General features: G+C 31.9%; 3 protein-coding genes across 3 annotated transcripts; all 3 read right to left on the bottom strand.

Moving 5' to 3' along the window:
- Positions 1-1,255: 1,255 nt before the first annotated feature.
- On the bottom strand, positions 1,256-2,541 carry LOC102610726 (60S acidic ribosomal protein P3-like). Its single transcript, XM_006465707.4, has 2 exons — positions 2,251-2,541; positions 1,256-1,592 (listed from the first exon to the last, which is right to left on the bottom strand). The coding sequence occupies exons 1-2, from the start codon at positions 2,449-2,451 to the stop codon at positions 1,428-1,430; spliced, it is 366 nt and encodes a 121-aa protein (XP_006465770.2). The 5' UTR covers positions 2,452-2,541; the 3' UTR covers positions 1,256-1,427.
- Positions 2,542-7,045: 4,504 nt separating this feature from the next.
- Positions 7,046-14,171, bottom strand: LOC102610428 (uncharacterized). The gene is made up of 5 exons (XM_006465706.3): positions 14,087-14,171; positions 13,887-13,969; positions 9,882-10,468; positions 8,044-8,219; positions 7,046-7,940 (listed from the first exon to the last, which is right to left on the bottom strand). The coding sequence occupies exons 2-5, from the start codon at positions 13,906-13,908 to the stop codon at positions 7,481-7,483; spliced, it is 1,245 nt and encodes a 414-aa protein (XP_006465769.2). The 5' UTR covers positions 13,909-13,969; positions 14,087-14,171; the 3' UTR covers positions 7,046-7,480.
- A 1,237-nt stretch (positions 14,172-15,408) lies between these two features.
- On the bottom strand, positions 15,409-19,625 carry LOC102610112 (probable protein arginine N-methyltransferase 3). Its single transcript, XM_006465705.4, has 7 exons — positions 19,221-19,625; positions 18,320-18,862; positions 18,085-18,182; positions 17,227-17,305; positions 16,879-17,139; positions 16,622-16,789; positions 15,409-16,101 (listed from the first exon to the last, which is right to left on the bottom strand). The coding sequence occupies exons 1-7, from the start codon at positions 19,512-19,514 to the stop codon at positions 15,643-15,645; spliced, it is 1,902 nt and encodes a 633-aa protein (XP_006465768.2). The 5' UTR covers positions 19,515-19,625; the 3' UTR covers positions 15,409-15,642.
- Positions 19,626-24,303: the final 4,678 nt, after the last annotated feature.

The raw sequence follows: 24,303 nt of genomic DNA, 5'->3' as shown, positions 1-24,303 counted from the left end.
ACTTTAGTTTTTCCACTGGGTTTTATATGATGGCTAAAGCTTTTTTACCATTATACTGCCGTTGTTATCAGCAGTCTCTATAATGAATTTAGATAAAATAAATATGCAATGTGCTTGCTTATATGGAGTAACGGTAATATCATCATTTTCTTTTGCACTTGCATGTAAATAACCAGACATTAAAGGGTATTTTAATCCACAAACTGTATATTTTCTGAATTTTTGAATGCTTAATTTTCAAATGAAAGGCAAACAAATCTTTTCACTCAATTAAGTGGCTATCTATCAAAGATAAGGACTAAATATGCTGATTTGGGGGCATGGTGATGGTTGTTAACATTAGGATGCATGCCAACTTTTGTTGAAAATGTAGGGGTTGGCAGAAAATAACCCTTAAATTTATTTGGGCCTTGATTGGGCCTATTCTATTTTTAGTCCAACAACAACAATTATAATAATAGTAATAATTTCAATCCCAAAAACAAAAAGTATATAAATAACCATACTTTTCCCACCATCTCAACATAATAATATCATTTCTAAGATGATTCACCAACACTTACAATGGTGCAGGTACCATAACTGGCACACCAATAAACAAATGACAAGTGTTACCTGGTACTAATCAAATCTTATTCAACCACGGTACTAATCAAATCGTATTCAACCACATGCCCAATGCTTAAATAATGAAAAGGATACAAAAGGAACATGCCAAAAAGAAAGGATAAAATGTGTTCCATAACCTAAAAATAGGTACACTCTGTACACAATCCATATCTAACTATATTCGCACGACACCTATATGAAAATGATCCAAAACTCCACTAAGAAAAATGGAGGTAAGAACATTTCTTTCCTCTTGACGGAGAACGAGAGATCACAATGCTCCTCCGAACTATTTACTGGTACTCTTTTATTATGCCGATTCTTTTATGACAAAAATGCTAACCCTAACTCGGTCGTCGAAATGTCTTTCACAAATACAACACCAATGCTGTCAAATCAAACAACTCCAAGTGTGAAGAAAAACAAGCTTTTTCAAATAGAATAAGGAATTACGTTTTATCTTTATTTTTAATAAAATAATAACATCAACTATGTTGACTCCATGAATTTTATATTATGCAAGCATTCTTATAAAAGTGAAGATGGATAAAAAGTTTAACAGACATAAAGAAAATGAACTTGTAAGCAAAAGAACAGCACATGTACAATGCACAAAGGTAAAATGAAAAAGGTCTGGTAATAGACATGGAGCAGCAAGCTAATCATGTTTACTTAATATTGATGGTGGACAAAAATCCCTCACAAAGTAACAAAACTCTCACAAAAATAAAATCTAAGCCAATGGCAGAGCAATTTTTGAGTCGACATAAAAGCATAACAAAATACAAGTCCCAAGAAGAGAACTGGAATTATATAACCTAATCAAAAAGAGAGAAACCCATGTCTTCATCACTCTCCTCTTTCTCTTCCTTCTTCTCCTCAGCAGCAGGAGCCTCAGCAGCTGCTCCACCGCCTCCTGAAGGGGCTGAAGCTGCAGCTCCACCTCCAATGAAACCACTACCAACAGCACCACCAATAATCACCTGTATAAGATAACAAATTTACAATAAAAAGAAATGGACTATCAATCTGAGTGCATTTAAATCAGCTAAATACACACATCATTAGGAAACCACCAGCAACCTCGGATCACATGCAATAAAAACCACAACAACCCATTTACCAATCTAATTATTACCTAAGAACTGATGTATACAAGAAGAAATTAATGTAAAATAGTGTTCCCATATCACATCATAGCATATCATAGATCTAACTAATGCACTGCATAGAAAATATTGTAAAAGAGACGGCTAACCAATCTGGGAACTTTCAAATCAGCTATTTCAAAGACCATATAGCAAAAAACAAAAGTGTAATAGGGATCCATTATAAAAACAGTAATGGGTTACTGATAAAACTTAAAAAAAACCATGAAAAAAGAAAGTGCCAATCTCCCTAAAGAACCAGAACTTCCAATTCCAATTCCAAATAGGAATCCTAGCAATTAAAGCATCACTTTACACATAGTTCCCATATCATATGCATCCATCTAACTAACTCATTTGCAACAATTTAGTCGATTGCAAAACACAAAATAAAAAAATAATTATAACAATAAAAATGAAAATGATAAAAATGAGGGCAGCGAAGCGAAGCAAATCAAAGGCAAAAGCAAAACAAAAAACGGAAAATAGAAACCTGGAAAACAGCAGACGTAGGTGTGACGAGGGAGAAAGAGGACTGGACCCCACCAGAAGAATCAGCAGAGAGAGAGGTCTGGACCAGCTTTCTCTGGAGCTCGTATGTTGATGCTGCAGAGGCTTCTAAGTCTCCCCCCTCTATCTGCTTTCCGCTCCATTCTCCCCCATTTTTTCTGCACACGTATGTGAAAACTCCCATTTTCACTTGATATTCTTTTTGTCTTTGAGCGGCACAATGTACTAGATAAACAGAGACGACGGCTCTTCTTCCTCTTTCTTTGTGTGTGCGAGAGAGTGATAATTTTATATGGGAAATCAAGAAACCCTAGTTACGAAAAGACAGACATGTCCCCTAGTAAACGTCGGATTTACACTTGCATTGCATTACGCCATTATAATTAGAGTAATTATTATTATTATACAATAATTAATTCATGAGATATTCTTAAATATCCACGTAATATTTTCTGACATATTATTTTACTTCTAAGGTAACTTTTATTTTTTTGTGTCCGAAATCTAAGTGAGTCTGAATTTAACTGAAATATGAGTAAGTCTGAATTACTAAATACATATATTTAAATGATATGTTTATTATTCTTTTTCAATATTTGAATATAAGTGTTAAGTTTTTTGTTTTTTTAAAAGAAAACATCTAAAATATGAAATATTGACATATATAATCTGATAAATATTAACAATACTTATATTTATTAGTTAAACACATGACAAATTATAAAATAATTATTTGATTAATAAAAAAAATTGATAATGTTTACCTTAACAAAGCATGAGCAATAATATATATATAACATGCGTATTTTCTTACATTAGTGTGTGATAGTTATAATGTTATTTTTACTATACTATATTGATATTTTTTGTTAATTACATAAGCTAATCAAGAATTGTTTAATCATTTGTACTAAAATTAATGTATTGAATAAAATTCAAAATCTATTATAAAAATAATAAATATAAATACAAAGAGATGGACATAGTATAAAATACACTCACCCTTACTTGGTAACTTAATTATGCTTGAACATTGAAGGGTTAACGTCGGAAAAATTTCCAGTGCCCTTGACCGTCTTTTTGGTTGCGAGTGCTCACCAAAACTGAATTTTGCTTGCCAATTTCTATTTGGACTTAGAGGTGATAAAAATATCCGCCCGGTCCGGACCCGGACCGTACCCGGGTGTTGTGGGCTGGATAATTATGAAGCCGGGTCGGTCTTGAGCATCACTTGATAAACCCGAAACCTGAATTTTATTAAAAAAATATTATAAAATATATATTATTTTAAATATTTATATTTATTTGACTCATTTATTATACACATATAAAGTTTTAAACACTTAAAGTTTATATTTTCATGTCAAATTTTATTAAAATAAATTTAAAACTTATAAAATTATCAAAAAATAAAAAATATATACACATATAATATTAAAAAATATAAAATTCGGGTTCCCGGATTAAAATCCGGCCCGGACTCGAACCCGAACCGGTTATATCCGGGCAGAATTCGGTCATTGCAATACCCGGACCCGACCCAGAATTTTGCCATCTCTATTTGGACTTCTCAGTAAAGGCAAAAACTATTTCCCCTTATAAATAAATTCAAGTGCTGGTGTTAAAATCTGGTAGATAGATGAAGCTATACTCTGTAACAGTTTGTGTGTCAATTTGTTATAAGCATTTTCACCAAATACTTAGTAACTTTATCAATTTATTTATTTATTTCATTTCCTATATTTGGAAAGCTACAAAGGGAGAATAATGGTTTGCTGAAACTTCAAGGAATGACATTCATTTCCGATCATTGAAGAAAATCCAGGAATGCCTATTCCATCATGTAGAATTTAATGTCAATTAAAGATAAATTTCAGAAAAGAAAAAAGGCACATATGCCCTCAAAGTTTGGAAAAATAGTCACAAAAACTCTAAGTCTTAAAAAAGGGACATACCATTTTTTGACCATAATACCATTTGATGTAGTAAATAGAAAATTGACTTTAAATTTTTTTAATTTATACAAACATAATATAAATAATATAATCTATCTAGTATATTAAAGTATTTTTAACAATTAAAATAATATTAAAATTTAAATTATAATATTTATTTTAATAATATATTTATATTTGTTATAAATATTTTAAATAAAGCTTTTGGTTAAATAGATTTTAAAATTAACAAAATATCTTCCTATTAATAATATTAAAATTATTTTTTTTACAGAATATTCAAAATAACTTTAATTTTAATTTGTTTATTTCAATATTATGTTTCTATTTATTATAAAAAATTAACTTAAAATAATAAAATATGTCTAATAGATTGTAAAATATAAAAATAATTTTAAATATTAATTTTTTAAAAATGTATACATTATTAAAATTATCTTAATGATCTCTTTTTTTATCATAAAAATTTGGGGATCAATTTTTTTGGTTTATAGAATCAAAAGATATTATGATAAAAAAGGATCTTGGTATCCGTTATTGAAAATTTAGGGGATTTGTGACCATTTTCCCAAACCTTGGGGTTTTAGCTGTCCTTTTTCTATTTTATAAAGAAGGAAAAAATTTAGCTAAAATGAGATGAAATTTGAGTTCTCAAGAGATAAAGAGAAAAAGAAGGATCCTTTGCTTATTGTAAATATATTTATGAAGAAAAGATTTTTCATTTCTTTGTATGTAAATATGTGCCTTACAAGTAAATTGAGATTTGTTAAAAATTATTTATTTTATTTGATTGGATATTTATTTTAGATGGGACATATTTGAGAAATTCCAAAAAAAAAAAGATGTTATATTGTCAAAAATTATAAAATTTTACTATTTTATGTAACAAAAGATTGATATATTTTACATATTACACTAAAAATTTGGGATAATTAAATAATCTTATATTAAGTATTTTTCTAAATTTTCATAATAGTAAATATGTTTTTATAAGATATGATTTTAATTGCATAACAAAAAGTTTTATATAGTATAGTGTAGTAATAAATATAATATAACTAAAAATTAATTCAATAGTGTAATACCAAGTATTGTACAGTATTAATATAATACAACATAATATAATACATCTAACATTAAATAAAACAATAGAATATACCAAATACACCCTAAGTTAAAAAGATGGATTTGTTGCCAAGCGCTCTAAAAATTGAGCCCCCTACCAATGGTAGCCACCCCTATAAATTCAAAGTTTAAAATTAATTCTCCACATAAATTAAACCTCGTATACTACCACCTGCTATCAGGGATGACAATGGGTACTACGTGTTACGGATTTCTTATTACCAAATTCGCACCCATAAAAATTTTAATTACCATCACCAACTACAACCCATTGGAAAAAAAAATTCCTACTATGAGTTCTAATTACTAAACTCATTCACAACTCGCTGCAGATTTTTTTTGAGTTCCTACATTTAAACTCACAAATATTACAAAAATAATTTCAATAATATTTAAAAATTTAATTATATAATTCAAACTATAAATTTATAATATTAGCCTAAAAATCCACAAAAAAATACTAAGTTTTTTAAATGTAAATTAGAAATTAAAGTTTCAACATTAAAACAAATTCACGAAATATATTAGTCAAACACAAAATGTTGTTATTGTAGACAAATCGTCATCACTAAGACCAATGCCTTGCTCCATCTTTTAATCAATATACAAGTATTGTCGACAATATTAACAAGTGAATTTTGGACAGTTACCATTAACATTTAATTAGACAAATAAAAACTCAACTTTAATAAGCAATCATTATGTTCAAGTCATTAAAACGAAACAAACAAAATTAATAAAATTAAAAAAAATATCAACAACAATAAACTCGAAAAGAAGTGAGTTAGGTTAGGTTTAGAAATGAAGAAGAATAGATCACGAATAATAATTTTAGCTTGCATATATTTATAATTATATTTTTTTAATGAATTTTTATGATTAAAATTAAAACAACAAATAATTTTTTTTATAAAAAATGAATGCTGGCAGGTATTACCCACCCGATTTTTTTATCAATATCATATTTACCTATCATGTGTAAAATTACCCATAACACATAAATTTCTGCAATTCAATTTGTGTGAATTTGCGGACAATTTTGCCATTCCTACTAGCTGTTATCTTAAAATCAATGCTCACTCCATTTTTTTAATCAATATACAGATATTATCAATAATAGTAGCAAGTAAATTTTAGACAACTACCATTAAGAACTAATTAAAAACAATAAAAACTCAAATTTAGTAAGCAATCATTATCTTTAAGTCATCAAAACAAAACCAAAAAAAAATCAATAATATTAAACTTGAAAATTAGAAAGTAAATTAGGTTAAATTTAAAAATTAAGAAGACTAAATCACGAGCAATAACTTTGGTTTTTGTGATTAAATTTTTTCAATGAATTTTTATGATTAAAATAGAAAAACAAATAATTTTTTAATAAAAAAATAATACGGGCCAGTGAACACCAGCGAGGCATCCGCCAAATTTTTTTATCCATATCAAATCTGACTGCAATCTACAAAATTACCTGCAACAAACAGATTTCCACAATTATGTTGGGGAGAATTTGCGAATTCGGGGATAATTCATTATCCGCCATTCCTACTAGCTATCCTAAATGTTTTTGTAAACCGAGGACATAAAAGAACTATTTAAAATGATAGTATCAAAAGTTCAATTTAGTGAAAAAATAAATGCGAAACCAAATATATGTGGAAGCAGCAAATTTGGTGCAGGAAACTCCATCACAAAAAATGCGTGGGAAACCACAATGTCCTTTTTTAAACCTCAGATTATTTAAGAGCATATAAGTCTCTCAGCATGTAAAAGTTATCATCCTATATCTATGACCCACTTCTCATCTTCTCAGATTCCAAATTGTTTCCCAGTCAGCTTTACAGATTGGAGCTTCCTTTGAAATAACTACCTCCATGCTTAGCACACACCCATAACAGCAATTAAGCCAACCTATTCATATGTTTCACTAAGAAGCTAAAACCTCCCCATACGGCTAAAGGCATATATTACTTCAACTAGGTGACATCAGGCAAGCCATTACCTTTTTTTTTTTTTCCTAAACTTTTCTGTTTTTATATTTTTATCTTTTTTTCATCCTTTTACATAAGACATCTATTGAAGAGTTTAAGATGTCATCAAGGAAAGATGGAGAAATCCTTCCATACTTTTCAGTCAAGCAGTAGTAAAGGCCCATTCAAAGAAATGACAGCGGGCACCTCTAGTGACAGTCCAGTTTCCGCACCCAAAGAAAACACTCCCTTGTTTTGGTCCAGGCTTCCGAACCATCCCTTTGCTGCTCTTCACCCCACAAAAACAACTAGGATGATACTGGAATATGGAATTTTGCAGATCCTTTTGTTTGTGCAACTGATGTGGTGGAAGAAATATGCGTTCAGGGAACTGATTCCATGTCAGAGAACCATCATTTGTCTGCCACATCAAAGAGTTTGTAATGGAGAATTTGAAACCTCTGTGCATGAGGAGTGCAAGTAGGCGAGCAGTATTTTTCGCATCATCTAGGCCACAGTGTGCACGGCCTTGCCATGCCAGGCCTGCCATCTCAACAGCTTCTTTTAAATTGCACCTCACTCCACCAAAAACCTCATGAAATGGAACTTTTAAGTTGATCCATCTAAGAAAGGAAAAACAACAAAATATTTTACCCAATTGGAAACAGGGAAGAACTTTCATGCCAAAAAGACATAAATCAGAATGATTTTTATCTACATCAATACCTGTTAAAATAAGGAGGTTTCCAAATCTTTTTGAATCGGCATTCAGATTCCAACATTACCCGACAATCCCAATTTGACCATGTCACGACAGCAAAGTTGGTGTTTTTTATGCCCTTATTCTCAAGCCATTTGTCATGCCTAAGTAAAGCCTCGCTTAGAGTAACACCTCTGTCCACCTGAGAGTACAAAGAACAAATAAATTTAAAATTAAAGGCACACAAGCTGAATTAATCAGATGATAGAAACATTTGCATGCGCAACGCGGGGAGGATCCAAAGGCGAAATAGATATTATAAGCAAATACACGCATATAGAGATACATCTCTTTTTCATTCGCTTTCACATCAGGATAGCTTCAGAGTTCTTAAATCCAAGAGCACCCAATGGATTCTCTTTTGCAATTTCATGATTGCTTCCTTTTCTTGGAAATACATAGGATGACAGATGATTTGTCAAAATGCTTACGATTCATGAGTCTCGCACAATAATGTTACTAGGATATTGAAAAACCCAATGCTTTCTGAAACCACGGAGAGTGCAGCATGCATAGCACAGAGTATTTTACTAAATCATTCATATTCAAAAGAGAAAAAAAAAGTCCATTGCCACAAAATGTTGTTCGACCCTGAAACATCTGGCATGAGGACATCAATAAAATTACCATTTTCCTCTGAAACTAGATATTGAATTTTTTAACAATAAAGATGTCCTCTCTCACCACATGAAAGACAACTTTCTCTGTTTTTCTCATATAAATAACCCAGATGAAAGAGGAATTCAAACTTGAGTCCAAGTCTTCCAATGAATTTCAAACAGACTCCAACTTCCAATAATTTTATCCTCATCATATCTAAGCCCCTTGAATATAATAACCGCTATATAATAATCACCAGATGAAATGGCTACATACCAATTTTCGTAAGTTTTTTCAGCCTAAGACGATTATAATTACATACCTCCACGGTGATTACTGATTTATGAGGAATATTATTTTCCTCAGCCTCAGTCAAGAGTCAGTACGATTTTGCTCACCATCATTTTCGCTGCAGCCCAACTAAATGCTTCTCAGTACCTTATAATGTACCCCAAGATATTCATCTCATTAGACAATTCTGTATGGTGAGAGAGGTAAAAGAAAGTGGAAAGGAGGAGGTGAGACGCAAAGAAAATCCTAGAAAACAGCATGAAAACCATATTTCATGGTGACCCTACCTACGTTGCAAAGGTAACTAGTAAAAGGATTCCAAATTCTGAATCCCAAAATATCAAACTTCTCAAGCACATCATTGCCCAGTCTCCATTGGACCATTATTCCACAACATAAAATCCACAGATCTAAAGCTAGAAAAGTCTCTCTTTCAAGGCTAGAGTCTTTTTCCTTATTCCACTTCTTCCACAATCTTATTATGAACAGAGATTTCTGTCCTCTTAAGAAGAGAAATATCAGTTTATCTCATAATGATCCACATTAAGCTTACTAATATGCTCAACCTAAACAGGTATCAGCAGGACCAGTGGGAAATACAAGTGATAATATGGAAGACAGTGATTGCATAATATTGAGTTCCTATCAACCTAAAGTTGACACTCAAGACTTAATTAATAACAAAAGGATTCCCTTGAACAGAGATTTCACCTAATCATATAATCTACTAAATTCTTTCTGATGAAAAGAAGATAATTTAAGCCCCATTTTGGAATTTGGACTGCTACGCTGGAGCAGCCAACTTGATTTATTCAATCACTTCACTAATCATGTTTCAACGGGGAAAATGCTCCATCTAGCTATATGTCAGGTTTCATTACTGTAGAAAAAAATAATGGAAATCAGAACTAACCTGAATTTGCTGGATACCTGTCAGATCCTTGCAGAAATCACTCAGTAGTTGATTGCAAGTCGGCCGCACATATGTCTGAAAACATGCTTCCAGTTGACCAGTTACACTACTCACAATGACAGATGGAAACTCGATTATCTCCTGGGGATAAGGATTCTTGTCCTTGTCGCAAGTAGCCTCAAAGTCTATTACCACAAAATACTGAAATTCTTGAGGCTGGAAATCATATGGGTGAGCTGGTGTGAGCATATTGTATGGTGCAAACTGAAACCGATTTTCCACAGGAAAGGGATAAAATTGGCTCTCAAAAGAATTCATTTGGCAGTGATGCACCTTTTGAGAGTCAGGATAGAAGGTGGACCATGAACCAAAATCATGTTGGTAGGTGGGGTTGTTATAAAATTCATTTGAATATTCCACAAACTCACTGCTCAACTGATGAATTGATTCTCCGGCATCCCCACCTGGATGGACAATGGTGTCATCTTTAAGTTCAACGGAATTCCCATTATTATACTGCAGGTTGCAACGGATTCCCCTGCTCTGGAGGCCTTTCAAGGATGCCTCACACATCCTCTGCATAGCTTCTGCAGTAAAACATTCACAACAAACCTTTTTTATGAAGCTGAACTAAGAAATTTCCACATCAGAATCCATAACCAATCGTCTAGCATAATAAAATAACAAATAGATGCTAGCCAAAGACATATGAGGCATCGCCCAACAGGTAAGGCATTGGCCAAATGTACATACTCATATACTAAGTAAACATTATTTGGAAAATGTCACAAAATCAACTGATTACCAAACATTTAAAAAAAGGAATGCAGTAAATCTTGAGTCCATGGCTGGATTTGTGGAGAAAAAAAACGCTTATCAACATTTACATAGCTTTTTTGTACACTAGAGGGACACCCAAAATTCAAAAGGCTTCAGACCATTGTGTATATGCCCAAAGTGCATTCTCCAGAGAAACTATGGTATGCAGCCTTATAAATCAAATTCTGGAAAAATATTTGCAGGTTTTAGGCCATGTTAACATCACTAACTAAGCCAGCTTGACAGACCCAATGCCCAAACATATATGCCAAAGATGAAGATTTAAATTTGATGCCATCTTTCTTTACATTTTTCAAGGATTAACAGACACTCCCCTCACTTAACGTGCATTACACAAGTCTTTAAGACCAATTTAATAAAATACTGCCAATCTCTAATGCACAGACCACCATAATCGAATAAAGATTGGTTGAAAAGCTAGTTAAGTGGTAAGCATACATATGAAACCACATAGGCCAAGTGGTAGATAGAAACCTGCTCCTTGTTTATTCAATAAAAAATATAACATGTCATCCCTTTGGATTAAACTAAGGGCCAAAATTATGGTTGCAACCAACCCAATATAATTGGGTTGTACTATTTAGTACGTGTAGGCTACAGAGACATTTTTTCACACACTTACTTGTAATGTAGGCATATTCCCATGTAGTTATTTAGAGATTTAGGAGATATTTTCTACTTTCAATATATTTAGAAAAGATTTATTACGAACTTCTATAAACATGGAAAGAAAACTAGTGAATTTTGTGGATATAGTTTCGGGAGATCCACAAGGGCAGGTTGACAGGTTCAAACCTTTAGTTCATAACTAAGTGGTCATGGATAGATCACCCAGGTTCGGGTCCATAAGCAGTGACAATTGCCCTATGAAGACTCACTTTCGCTACGGCTCCAGTGGGTGGATCAGAGGTTCAAACCCTAGGGGCCAACTACTTGAGATACTAAAAACTTTCCCCACAACCAATGTTTTTAAGGTCTACCAATAATGCACAGTGAAACAGGATTTAGCTTAGAGAGATAAGGGATTGAGTACCATAAGAAAAAACTAGCAATGATTCTTAAGGATGTGCAAACCAAACCCTTTGACTTTTCCTTTTAGTATACTTTTCTTTTGTATATTATAAAAGAAAGTATATTAAAAGCAAAGTAAAAGGTACGGAAGCAACCATATTCACTCTGGAAGCATATGATTATATACCAATAAAGCAATAAAATAAAATACAGACTTATAAATATAGATATCCTAAAAAATCTCAGAACGAAAATAAATTGTGAAAGTAGAAGAGAAGACTAAGACATCTAAGAATAAAACATCTGAGCTCCATCTTGATTCTATGTTAATAGACGTCTTCCCCTGAAACACTCTTCAAATACAATTAGACACACACCTTATCAAACAATTCCAATAAGGCCTTTCAACCATTTTCCTTTAAAAAAATAATAAATAAATAAAATAAAACACTAGCACATTGATCAAAGCATCATCCAATATCTTTTTCCTAATAGAAGCACTATCTAATCTTTGAAAAATGCTAAACTTAGGAGACATCAATTGGCAAGGCCACAAGACAAGGGAACTAAATGGTTCACCACTCTATTAAATTACATTATAATGGTATGTATAGATCCTATTTTCATATTCCATCAACCTTAAGTTCAAGGACTGTGAATTATGTATTTTGTGGTCACGCACAAGGAAATAGCAGTATAAGGTGATATATTTCGGTTTTTTCATGTATCTTTTGAAGTGAGGGCAGATTCATTGTTTCAATTCTTGCGTTGGTCCTGGAAAGCCCTGAGAAGACTGTTTGTTCTATTTTTTTTGGATAACTACTTCCTTCTCTTCTCTTTAACCTACTACTTATTACCTAATTCCTTCAACTGCAAGTTCTTCTTTCCTCGCATAGAGCCATAATGGTGTACCACTAGTTTGGATTGAGAGAAATTACACTCTTTAAAGGTTCATGCCTACTGTTATGAGTTTCATGTCTACAAAGTAGCTTCAGTTGGAAATATCCTTGGTACATTTAGGATCTTACCAAAGCTGATTTGGTTGATATTTCCTTTTTGGTAAGGTGGAGTCTAGTCAAAATCGGGAAATATAATGGACTGGCCTCTTTGCTAGCTTAACAGTCTTGTCAGCTATTAAAAATCTTTTAGCTCTAATGTGGCCTCTTACCATCTATCAATATTTCTGGCTGCTAGACCTAGTAATAGCATGAGAAGCCAGCAGTCTAAATATGCCTGGCTATATTTTGTCAAATCAACCAAAGTTGATTTAAATATATTTGAGTTTGTCATAAAGTTTTGAATTTCTTCACCCTTCTTCTATTCTCCCCTTTTTATAAGAAACTATGAGTATTTCTATTAATAGATAATGGACATACATTTTAGTAGTGGATGAGGTATCCACTCAAAATCAATCAAAGCTATAGAAAAATGTCAATTCTATTTTACCATTAAATCCTTGTATTTTTCACAACCCAAAGCATTAAATCAGTGCAGATGCATACTAGCTGCAAAATCATTCATCCATCACAACCCAAAGTATTAAAGTCATCAAATTTATCCTCTCGAGCTCCTTTCAAATTCAAACAGTGGTCAAATTAAAAATAAGTGTGGATGCAGCAATAATGAAAAGATAACTTTTGATGATAAGATTCCGTTAACTGCAACACTTAAAAATATCTAATTGATACCAGCCACCAACTAAACAATCAATCATGATTATATCCAAATTACATAGCAGCAGCAGCATCACGATCCACATCAAACAATTTCCGATTAGTCCAATCAAAGTTTATGTTTGTAACTATTGTGATTCTGCTTAACTTTGAAAACAGGGGCCTACTTTCAATGAGAAGCCAAATATCTACCAACCACCATTCCATTTAATTCTAAATCTTACAATTAGTGATTTCAATTCAACAGCATCTGCGGATTAAAAGCCATAACGACTCAATCCCAATTCCACATACACTAATAAATACCAGAATAGACTCACACCACAGAAAGCCGTTCACTAAAAGCTGAGAAAATGATAAACAAAATTTGATTTTTACTAAATAAATCACACACAAATTTAATATAACATAAAACAAGTGAAGGAGAACTAATCAGAGCAAAAATTAAAACAAACGAAAACAAAAAAGGAGAACTAATCACCATTATGTTCAAGGGCCATCATGATCTTTTGTATAATTAAGATCCACCATCAAGTACATCAGATCTTTCTCTTTGTTACCCACCTGAACACAAACCACAATCACATAAATTATAAAAATTAATTAATTAAATACACAAATGAGTAAGGAATTAAGAAGAAAATAAGAAAATTCCAGAGAGAAAAAGTTCAGAGGAAAAACCTTTTGTGTGATTTCGAGAGAGAGAGAGAGAGATGGTGTAAGTTACGCCAATAAAATAAAGACCAGCAAAATGTTTTTATTTTTTTCTATTTTCTTTTATTTTTATTAAAAATAATTTTATTTTACTTGTATATACAATTACTTCTTTTTCTTCTTTTTTTGGCTAAATAAAAAGAAATTTAATTAGTCATTTTCCAAAGAGGGAAGTGATAATGTGTATACATGTATATCCACTGTCGAGTAATTTTTAAAAACCTCCCCTGAAGTTTGGGTTTGTTGCAAGTAGATGACGAGAATTTATTTATTTGTAAAAAATTCCCTACCATTAGTTAACTTTAACATTGACCGTTAGTTAACTATGCAAAGATAATATTACCCTTAACAACAGTTTGTAGACAAAAATAACTAAAAAAAATTAAAATTATTGACTATTTTATCCTTTTTAAATTATTGATATTTTTTTAAAGTTTCTACAAAAAAGATAAAATTTAAAATTTAAAAAATTCTTTTTAAATTATTGATATTTTCTTAAAGTTCCTACAAAAAAAATAAAATTAAAAACTTGAAAATGAAATAGTTATAATCTTTACCTATGATAGTGTAAATCTTTAGAATTGATAAGGATAAAATTGTCAAAAAATAAAGTTTGTGCTTTTCGCGCCAATAATTTTAAATTTTTTTTAGTTATTTTCGTCTACAAACTGTTATTAAGGGTAATATTATCTTTGCACAATCAACTAACGGTCAATGTTAAAGTTAACTGACGGTAAGAAAATTTTTACAAATAAATAAATTCTCACCATCTACTTGCAACAAGTTCAAATCTCAAGATAGGTTTTTAAAAATTACACATCCACTGTTCAGCGAAGTTTTGGGCCCACGAATCTATTTATATTAAGAAGAATGACATTTATACCCCTAATACTTTTTAAAATAACAATTACCATACAGATTCCAATTTTCTGTCATACGACTCCCTCCCTTTCTTTTTCTCCTTTACAAGTTCTGTTACTTGAAAAAAAAAAAAAAAAAAAAAGGACTTCCGCCCTTTTTTATTTTCTTTCTCTCCGTTAAAAATCTGTTAACACAATCAATTTTATTGATATGATGAATCACTTAAATAAATCCAATGATTTGATTCTAGCGATTTGATTTAATCTAATTGTTATATCCCTGAAACCTTTGAAAGGTATAAAAAGCACGATCTTTTTTTTTTTTTTTTTCGGTCTGCTGCACAAATTACAATATTTGAATCATTAATACTCGTATTTATCCTGAAGCGTGGGATATTTCAAATTGAATTATTTATTTGTGAAAGTATGTGTTTGCAATCTCTTTAGCTGACATCACTAAAATCTCTCGAGAACTCAATACAAAAAAGACTTTCAGTTACATTTTAATAGTCCCTCTTGAAACTAATGATAGCAAACGTTACCTTGTTGCAAAAAAATGCTCAAACGAAATAAACAATAATAACATACTAAATGATGAAGAAACTGATCCTAGCTTGCATTGAACCGATCAAGAACATGCATTAGCTACAATGACCACAACTTCTAAGAGAGATTAAATATTTGTGCCGGCCAACTGCGTTTATGTCCATCAGGACCAACTCCGGCAGTTTCCAAGGAAATGTCAATACTGCGATGCACGGCACCACGGGCAATGCTGACCCGCAAATGTATTCTTCTTGCAGGACATGCGTCAGTACCAACTGCTGTTGATCCGTCAGCACCTAAATTTCCCAATGCCAGTGCTATTGGTTCTCGGAATGTGATGATGGTCTGTGACCAATGCGTTTTGGGTGTGCATGGAGATGTAGACAAAACAACTGGCTTTTCTTTGCAGAACCTGCTAGTAAAACCAGCATCAAACCATAAAACAATGCCATAGCACCAGGTGGATGTTGATCTTAATTCTGTTGAGTTGCTTGTTGAATCACCCAACTTTGGCTCCAACTCAACACTTGTGGTGAAATCAACTTCATCATGCTTCATTGTAGCCAGGTCAAAGGTCTTCAAGGAAAAGTTTTCAACACACGAAGTCAATCCTCAAAGCTAACTTGTGACCAAATGACTAAAAGCTATACATTGATTTTAATTGAAGTACCAGCATGCAAGAAGGGGCAAAATAAATTTTCAATTTATCTTGACCTCAATATCTTTATATTTTATGATTATTTAAGCTCAATACAGTTCAGAGGGTGGGGAGACGAAAAAGAAAACAGGAGATAAATTGAGCCACAATCATGAATTAAGCTCCTTATCATCACAGCCACTCAGGTAAGGGAAAGATATCTTTTTGGTCCTGGAAATCAGACTTCTCTTTTGAAAATATATATAATCCATAAAAGGTAGTTAAGCAGATGGCACAATCATGAAAGATTGATGCGTAATTACATGAAGATGATGTCAAGGGAGGGAAAAAAAAAAAACACAGGGTATGCACATGCATAGTTACAGAAAATAAAGCATTTAAGTGTCATCAATGGTACATGTATCTCAGAAATTTATAATTATGGAATCTGACACTAACCTGCAGAACCACAGAATCAGTCACTAAATCATGATCATCCACCACATCTACAATAGGTATCCCAGCAGCATCTTGAACAACTTCCCTGCCTACACAAGACATAGTGAAACCATACACATTTTCCCAAAATGGAAGACTGGTACCACCTCTTCCAAATCCTGCAACAAACTTAAAAAGAAATAAGAGAACAAATAAGTTCCCACTATAAACCACAAATCACAAATCGGACTTCAAACAGAAAACTTTATGGAACTCACCATAGTTGCCGTGTCAGGAAGGATGGCGCCTCCAGGCTTCAACCATTGATCTCGTGCAAAAAGCACTGAGCTAAGCATTGACTCATACAGTAGGCAGTAGCCCATCCATTCACTCACTAATACATCAACACTATGGGGTTGAATTTGCATGGATTCACCAAGCTCTTCAACCATTCCTTGAACTACCTCCATTTTCCCAGCGTTATTAATATTGCCTTCACTTTGGGGTCTATCCCACCAAAAGTCATTGTCTTTGGCAATCTGGAGGAAAAAGAAAAGAGGGGGTGAAGCACAGTTAGAAGAAATAACAATGTGATTTCAGCAGCCACAAATGGAGGTATTATTTACCTGAGTTGCAACTGCAGCCATCTTCTCACTGGCTTCAACTGCAATTACTCTTGAAGCCCCTGCCTGAGCTGCAAACAGACTAAAAATAGAAAAAGCGTATCAGAGAATTACATTGGTGACATACAGTGAGCAGTCACATTGGTGACAAGGAATCATTTATGGGTAGATGTTTCTTGCACATTTACGAGACACTGAAATAATAAATTAGAAATAAAGCAGATCCAGAAGAACATATATACAACGACATACATAAATCCATATCTACATATGTAAATATATACTGCAAGTGAAAACTGTGTAGGAGCATACATGACAAAAGTTCATCAGATGGGGGCAAATTATTTGATCACACTGGTGGCTATTATTAATAGGCTTGCCTTCAGTTTCAGTATACAAATAAAGTTAGCAGACTCAGTGCATTTGCACGCACTAGGAAAAAAATTCTTTGAACAAATTATGACTGATCAACATCATTCAAGCTGTTCATAATGAAGTCAAACATGAACTTGAGGAATTTCTACTCCATTCCCCAGGGGTTTTTTTTTGGGGGGGGGAAGGTAAGAGAAGAAAGAAAAAGTAGTCAACAAATTCTTCACATTATCTTGCAAAAGCACAAAACAGAAAATTATACATTTCATAAATATCCATAATTGGAAATATTTTATATATATATATATATATATATATAATATGAAACAAGACGTCAAAAGTCCACTGGCTTCAACACTTCAGCAGTCATCAGGAAAGAAAACAAACTCCGCACTAAATAATCTAATATTCACCCAAAAAAAAAATCTTTAAGAGGAAATTCCAAATCTCTCCATACAAACTCAACAGAAATTGCACATGGCATCTGACCTTAATATGCCTGTTCCACAACCTATATCCATCACAACAGCACCCTTCATCAGAGAAGGGTTTTCCAGAATAGCTTGCCTATAAGAATCCGTTCTTACCTGCATAATTAAACCATGAAATAACATAGCCGAAAAAGATTAGCACATTTCCTAGACTAACCATCTTCTAGCTAACATGACTGAAAAACGCCCCTAAGAATTGAGTTCAACTAGGAACCAATATATGAATTCAATACCTTATCGCTTATCATCTCCCTGTGAATACCAAATGAACTATAGGATCCAAAATAACTCTCATTGACTTTCTTTATATCCTTTGCAGAAAGCTTCAGAAGAGAGACTCTTGAATCCTTATCTTCAAGCTTGCTATCAAATGCCCCAATATGTTCTCTTGAATCAAAACCATTTACTATCATCTTTTCTGAAGAATTTTCCATGTTGGGATGGCCATTAAGAGTGGAAACAGCCGCAACCTTCCCAATTTCATCAGCAGTGCAATTATTTGTTGCTGACTTCTCCTTCGAACTCCCATCATCAACGGAAATGTTTTCAAAATTCATCACATCCCTCATAAGTTCTGCATCATTATCCTCCTCGTCCACTTCATCCTCACCGAAACTGTATAAAAGCTTATCATCTAGCATGAATGGTTTTAGATATTTTTCTTTGTCCCAACGAAGCTTAGTTTCTTTTAAATTGTATGCTTCGTGTAAATGATTCTGTAGATCTTGGTTGGACTGACATGTAAGCCCGCAAATCCAACATCTATTTTCTGCCACCTGATAAACAAGAGGAAACGACAAATGATGACAAAATTCGAGTACAGTATAAGTAGCTACTCGTTAGCCAAGAGGAGATTTTGAGATGCAACATTAAGCCGACTACAGGAGAAGCGTGTATTTACACCAATTTTCGTGATAACATCACCAGCTGGTGCAATATTGAATTCGATTGAATTCTCATGAGTATGTAACTGGAATGCTAAAGGGTAATTCAGTTCAACAAGGGACCTGGACCTTGTACAGAAAAAAAGACGCCATAAAATTCCAGAGCACACTTCAAGTGGCAACAGCTTCAAACGCTAATAACAAAATTAACTAAATTGAAATAAGTTAAAGTAATTGATGCTGAGCTGACCTGAGAGCGAATGTAGTTGATGAGCTTAAACGACCCATAAAAATCCAATCTTAATTCAGTCTTGACACTATGAAAATCGAAGCAGTGACTTAAACGGCAGTGTTCAAAGAGTGTATCGCACGAACTGTACCCAGCATCACAGAACAAACACAGAAAACCTGATTCTAAGCCACCATCATCTTCGCTCCAATCTCCCCAATCTTGTTCGGTTTCTTCTTCTTCTTCCTCCTCTTCGTGATTTTCTTCAATTCGCTTTCGCGTTTCTTCGGTTTCTGGTTTGTTATTGCTGCCCATTTTGAGTTTTTAGTCTGTATTTGCTATTGGTACTGGTTGTGCCGAAAAAATAAGCAAGAGAAGGTTAGGTTTCTTAAACGTTTAAACGTAGGGTTGCAATTTGTGCGTTTGTGGCGGACTTATTAAAACGAATCCTAGGCATTTAAAAAGTCTATTTAAATTTAGATGGGCCGAACTTAGATTGGATTCGGGCCAAGTCTAGACTTTTTTATTAATTATAAAATAATTTTTTAATTAAGTAAAAATATTTAAATTAAAGATAATCATCTAATACATAATAAAATAATAGTCTAATATACAAAATATTAGTAACAGAATATAATAAATAACAAATATTAATATAAAAAAATTATACTAATTTAGTATTTTGAGTTTTTTCTTTTTTATTTAAATTAAATTTATTTATTTTTATTTATAAAATTAAAAAGTCCGAGTCAAGTCCAGACTTTTTTGCTAAGCGCTTATCCATACCCAATCTATGCAAACTTTACATTTTTTGGACCCGTATCCAGACCCAATCCATGCAAGTCGGGCGTTCGACTTAGACTTTTTTGCCAACCCTAGTTAAACCTATAAAGAAACCCAAATGAGATTTCTTTCTTAGAAGAAATTGCTTTGATGACATAAAACTTCCTTATTTCCACATATATGACAACATAATTAATATTTCTACTAATATGACAATAATTTAATGAAAGTTCCAAATTGCCCTTATTTCTCTATCATTCTTAAAGGGATTTTAATTAAATATTCCCATAAACAAGAGTATTTATCTATTTATATCCCATACTTAAAAATTATGTACATATAAGATATCCTAAAAGAAAATATACGACCCGAACTTAATAAAGTTTCCCTCATTCTCACCATTTCAATCCTCACGCAACAAAAAATCACTCCAAGACACTCTCGAAATTATTCAAGAACAACCATGTATTGAGATTTTAATTTGCAACTAGGTATATTATTCATCCTGTCAACAAGGTATTCTATATTTTACATTTATTTTATATTTTATATTTTTAGGGTTTTGTTTACTTTGTGATAAACAAGAACTTACATTTTCATTACATTTGCATCATATTATTGTATGCTGGTATGCAATTTCTAATGCTATGGATGTCAATGTGCAAGTGTACACAACAAGTAATATATTAATGAGTATTCAGATCATCTCCACAAGGATTGATTTATCAGATTTGCTAAAGCAACCTTAACAATGCAATTTTGTTTTAAATGAAAATAAAACAACTAATGAATCCGATGAGTTAATTAAAAAAATGCAACAAATAAAATGAAATAAGGAAAATTTTCACGTCAAACACTAGAATGTAACATATGAGAATGGGGTAGTTGAGTAAATAAACTCACTTAATGGCATTGATTATTTTTCAATTACAACTCCATTGCTACAACATTTACTGCAGCACTGGGTAGAATCCCTCATGCATCCTCAGTTGTCGCCTGCTGGATATCTTATACCTAATACAATCTAACAGTGACCAATTGTTATGCTAACATTAAATATAACATTAAACAATTTAAGTTTCATTTATCCTACAAAGTGAATCTCTATGTCTAGTTTTTCACTAATTTTAGATAAAGTATGACCCTATTCAAATTGAGATTAACTCAGCTTGAGAGACTCAATCTAAAACCAAATATTGTCTTATTTAAATCCACTAAGTCTGACATTTTTTAGACTCTTCCTCAGCTAGTATCTACTAAATGGATGGTCAACCGAAATAGAAAATTGAAATAAACACAATTAAGATAAAATGCTATAGCAAACACAAAGCAATGCATATATGTTAGTCAAACATCCATTAAGATCGTTTATTACTCAAGGACAATCAAATTCATTTCATGATTTGCGATAAAATAGTAAATAAAATAGTCTCAACAATCAAATACATCCTCATAAATAAATAGAAAATAAGATAAAAAGTTGAATTCTGCTTAATCTTATGATCTTTCCTTCTTGTTCACTATGATTCCTCTATTACAGCTCTCAAATCCCTCTTATTTTCTATTTTTCTTTTGTTTTTCTCTGTGATTTTTCCTTGAGTGATGGCTCCTTTTTTTTTTTCATGCGTGCTCATTTTATAACTTAGAATTAAAGCAACCAAAAGTACGTGGCGCATATCCTCTATCTTTGGAAACTTTAGATTGCAATCTTTTAATTATTTTGCGTGAAATCCAGTTTGTCATTACTCCAAGATTGCTACAGCAACGGCTACAATATCTTCACTGTTTTAAACTTGTTTCAATTCTTTTATAGGCAAGTTCTTTTATTGTCTCTGCAAGTTTGTTGCAGCAGCATTCCTTCCTTAAAATTTGGGCTTTTGATCACGTACAATTATGCATATAATCTTAATTACAAATTATTCTAGAACAACTCAATTTATTAAAAATAAACTAAAATGGATGTTCATGCAAAATATAACTAAAATGCAGAAAAAACACATCATTTACTCTCTAAGTACTACTGATTCAAGTTTAAAAGTGTCATGATAACTCTCATTTCATATAATTATCATATGTAATGGATTTTTTAACTACATTTGTTGAAATCTCATTTTATTCTCTAAATTTCCTAAAAAACAAAATCTGCATTGCAGTCGTATAAGTGGATAAAATGTTCTAGCTATGATGACACCTTTGTATCATATTAGTGTAGTCAATGCATTTTTCACTAAATATATCCTCTAAAAATGCAAACTAAGACCAACATAATTAGTTTAAAGTTTCATTTAGCACACGTCATAAGTGCCAAGAATGTTACTTCTAAGACATTTAAAAATAAAAGAGGCCAAACTATGTCATTAGAACAAGACATTAATTAATTAAGACAACAATAAGAGCATGAGATGTAAAGATACAGATGCTTAGTTGCTTGAAATACTGAAGTGCACAAAATTGGCCTGGAACTCTTTTACCTGAATAGAAAAAAATGAGTTATGTCCATACCAAAGATGAACAATCATGAATGTTAGAAGCATATTAATGCAATCCTTAAATATATTGTGTCAATACCTCAAGCATGGTTTGCTAATCCGCCCCATAAGTGTTACTTAATATTGGACCAAACTTGACAAGAAACTGAGGTAGCTCTTTGGAAAAATCCACTAAGCTATAAAAAAAGACAAAAGAAGAAAATAGTAAATTGATGCAAAAACTTTCATTTTTAAAAAGAAAAACTACAATTAAACTCTAAAAATTCACACGAGTTATGAACAACGTACTTCGGCTTCATAACTCTCAATATGTGGCATAAATTGAGTTGATTATCATTAGTTCCCTGCCACAGACTCTCTTCATTCTCGTTACTCAGTCTTCTTACCAAATACAAAACAAATGTAAAACAAAACTGCTCGGCTTCTTCTGGTTATTAAATAATAAAATGTAGATTATCAACTTCACATTTACTAACACATGGAAAATTACAACATATTAACACATATGCAGAAAAGACAAAATACCATTTCACTTCCAAGAGCAGAGAAGTTTGCTAACAAGGGATGTTTTGTTTCTCTAAATAGCTTTGCAATTTTTGCATAAGCATTTTTATTTTTTGGCTAAGAAATAAAAGATTAGATAAAACTATATGAAATATGTACAAGGATTGGTAGGACTACAAATCCACAAAATAAGGATGAGAAGTCTCAATTTAAACAAAACATGTAAAAAATTGCAAAGATAAAAAAATATCCCAAAACCCAAAAACACTAGCTCACTAAGAATGCATCCCTCTTAAGATACAAAAGCTTCTCAATTAAGAAAAATAACAACCAAAGATGCCCATATGGAAGCCCAAAACTTCTCTTTGTCCAATAGGAGTGAAAGATCTTCCCTAACTTTGTTATCAAAGATTATTTGGTTTACACTACAAGAAAAATGATATTTATTATAAAAAATATAGTCACTGAAGATAATAAATTAGTCACTTTATATTTTTTATGATAAAAAATAAATTATCACACGTTAGTCATGGAAAGACCGTCTTAAAAAGTTCTAACGACCAAAATTATTTTCGTCATATTAACAATATGCTTTTGTGACAAAAATAATTGTGTTAAAATTAAGTTGATATTGTCACAAATGGTATTGAAAATTGTCAAATTAGAGATTCGAACATGCATTCAATACACATCATATTTGTCACAATATGTAATTTATAGTGACTATAATATTTGTCTCATGAGAATGTAAATAGAGTTGCAACAATTACTAAAAATCATCATTTTAGAGGTTTGAAGATACAATTAGCAACGTTATTTCTTTTGTTGCTGAAGTCTACATATCGTGATGTTACATAATCGTCCCAAGTAGTTGTCTTTCGTGACAATTTTTTCAAATACAATTGGTAATTAGTTTAGTCTCGAATTTATTTTACAGACAATTTATTTTGCTATTTCATGACTAATTAAATTGTATCAAAACATTCTAAGTGACTATTATCTCTTATCATAAAATGTAAACATTCGTAACTACAATATTTAGTCAGAAAAATTAACATGTTGTAACAAATTCTTTCATTGCAAAATATATGTAATACAATCTCACATTTTTTTAACGACAATATATTTTACTATTCAACGACTATTTATATTGTATCCAAAAAGATAAAGTGACTACTCTAAATTTTTATTACAAGAAAGCATTCACATAAATTGATATTTAGTGACTAAAAACTTTCGATTCAAAAAGGTTATTCCATGACAATTACTTTCATTTCAAGTTACAAGCAATATTGTCTCACATTATCTTTAAGGACGGTATTTTACTA

Source organism: Citrus sinensis, chromosome 5 (genome assembly GCF_022201045.2).
Source record: "Citrus sinensis cultivar Valencia sweet orange chromosome 5, DVS_A1.0, whole genome shotgun sequence".
In the NCBI taxonomy this organism is placed as follows: Eukaryota; Viridiplantae; Streptophyta; class Magnoliopsida; order Sapindales; family Rutaceae; genus Citrus; species Citrus sinensis.
This window is presented reverse-complemented; position numbering and strand designations above follow the sequence as displayed.